The 1,464-nt window shown below is 39.8% G+C and overlaps 1 protein-coding gene across 1 annotated transcript in view; it reads right to left on the reverse strand.

Moving 5' to 3' along the window:
* The window catches only part of LOC107579210 (mucosa-associated lymphoid tissue lymphoma translocation protein 1-like), a 2,831-nt gene extending 1,427 nt beyond the window's left edge, over positions 1 to 1,404 (reverse strand). The window contains exons 1-4 of the mRNA XM_016265066.1: positions 1,185 to 1,404; positions 927 to 1,093; positions 159 to 280; positions 3 to 72 (exon numbers count right to left, since the gene is read on the reverse strand). Coding sequence (XP_016120552.1) covers positions 3 to 72; positions 159 to 280; positions 927 to 1,093; positions 1,185 to 1,333 — 508 coding nt within the window. The 5' untranslated portion in view covers positions 1,334 to 1,404. The remainder of the gene's footprint in view (positions 1 to 2; positions 73 to 158; positions 281 to 926; positions 1,094 to 1,184) is intronic.
* Between the last annotated feature and the right edge of the window lie 60 nt (positions 1,405 to 1,464).

Here is a 1,464-nt window from a genome sequence, read left to right on the forward strand (position 1 = left end):
ACAGATGTAAAACCCTGCATCTTTGAGCCGGACTGGACTGAACACAAGGTCTGGGGAGGAGCTGTTATGTACCTGAAGGGTTGCCTTAGTTATGTAATTCATGTGAATGACTGACAGTTATTTATGTTGCTTGCTTGCAATGTTATACATCTACACACCTCTTCCGTTTTCTTAAACCACTGGAATTGCACATGTGAAGCACCAACAGCATAACAACTGAGACGAAGGTTGTGTCCAGCAATGACAGCCACCGACTGCGGCTGGACGAGGATTTGAATTCCTGTGAGATCAATTCAGAAAACAGCAACTAAACCTATGACTGCAAAGACTTAAGACTATATCTGCACATAATCTATGCCAGACGTTTCAGCAGAATTTGAATGCACGTCATTTGAAAGTTGCGTATTACACTAATGCTTTCAGTTACAAAAAAAAGAGTACAAGTAAAGGTGCAGAAATATTTACTGTTGTTCTACTAGCAGGCAAAAAATCAGCAATTTTGTGTGAAAAATTTACATGCAGATTTTCGCAAAAAGTACAAATTGGTCACACAAACTCGCCAGACTGGCTAGCAGAAAGCTGGCTGGTTTTAAAGTGACTTTTGTGTGAGCTGTGCACATTAATATTTTAATATTGATAACCGCACATATTTTCATATTAATACATTTTAGCATTTTTAAATCCATTACACAGAGTTCATATTTTCTTTGACAGTTGGTACAGGAAAAAATGTGCACATTTTGCATGGGCCTAAGAGAAATATCACTTCTCCAAGCCTGTGTCACAGTCATGTTTCAGTTTCGCTTTCACATTTGTGAATTAATACTTAGAACAGAGCATTTACAAAACAATCAACATTAGATAATGTGATGCACTGTTGAAACATACACGCTTTCTGTACCATGTTTACACTGAGGCTGCTGTACCTGGAGGTTTCAGACACTGCAGGGCATCCGTATGACCCACGATCTGTAGAAACTCCACCAGTTCACCCACCATACATCCTTGATCTCCAATGAGTTTGAGCAGACTGCGGGAAGGACTTCCATCCGCCTCCAAAGCCTTCAGAGAACACATGTCCATATCATCGAGACTGTGCATGTGAGTGGAAGGAGACAGTAGGGAAAAGACTGTGAGTTTATTAGTATACATTACATTAAAAGAAAGAGAGAAAAAGTTATTACCTCACTTTGAATCGCTTGTCACTTTTCACAATCTCCCCCAGTTTTCGCCATCCCTTATTGTTGGCCTTGTCAAGAGACTCACAGAGCCTCTTCAACACAGATTCTTTCAAGAAATTTATGTTCAAAGAGTTGTCATTCAAATCCGACATGATTGAGGAAAACGGCTGATACACAACTGTGATTGGTTGAGCTCAGATTTAAATGTTCAGCAAAGCACCTGCAAAATGGGACATTGAAGTGGCAATTCAATCAGTGTCCTGAGGTGTCACGTTAAAAAATA

This window comes from Sinocyclocheilus grahami, unplaced genomic scaffold, assembly GCF_001515645.1.
Source record: "Sinocyclocheilus grahami isolate Dianchi unplaced genomic scaffold, SAMN03320097.WGS_v1.1 scaffold15402.1, whole genome shotgun sequence".
NCBI lineage: Eukaryota > Metazoa > Chordata > Actinopteri > Cypriniformes > Cyprinidae > Sinocyclocheilus > Sinocyclocheilus grahami.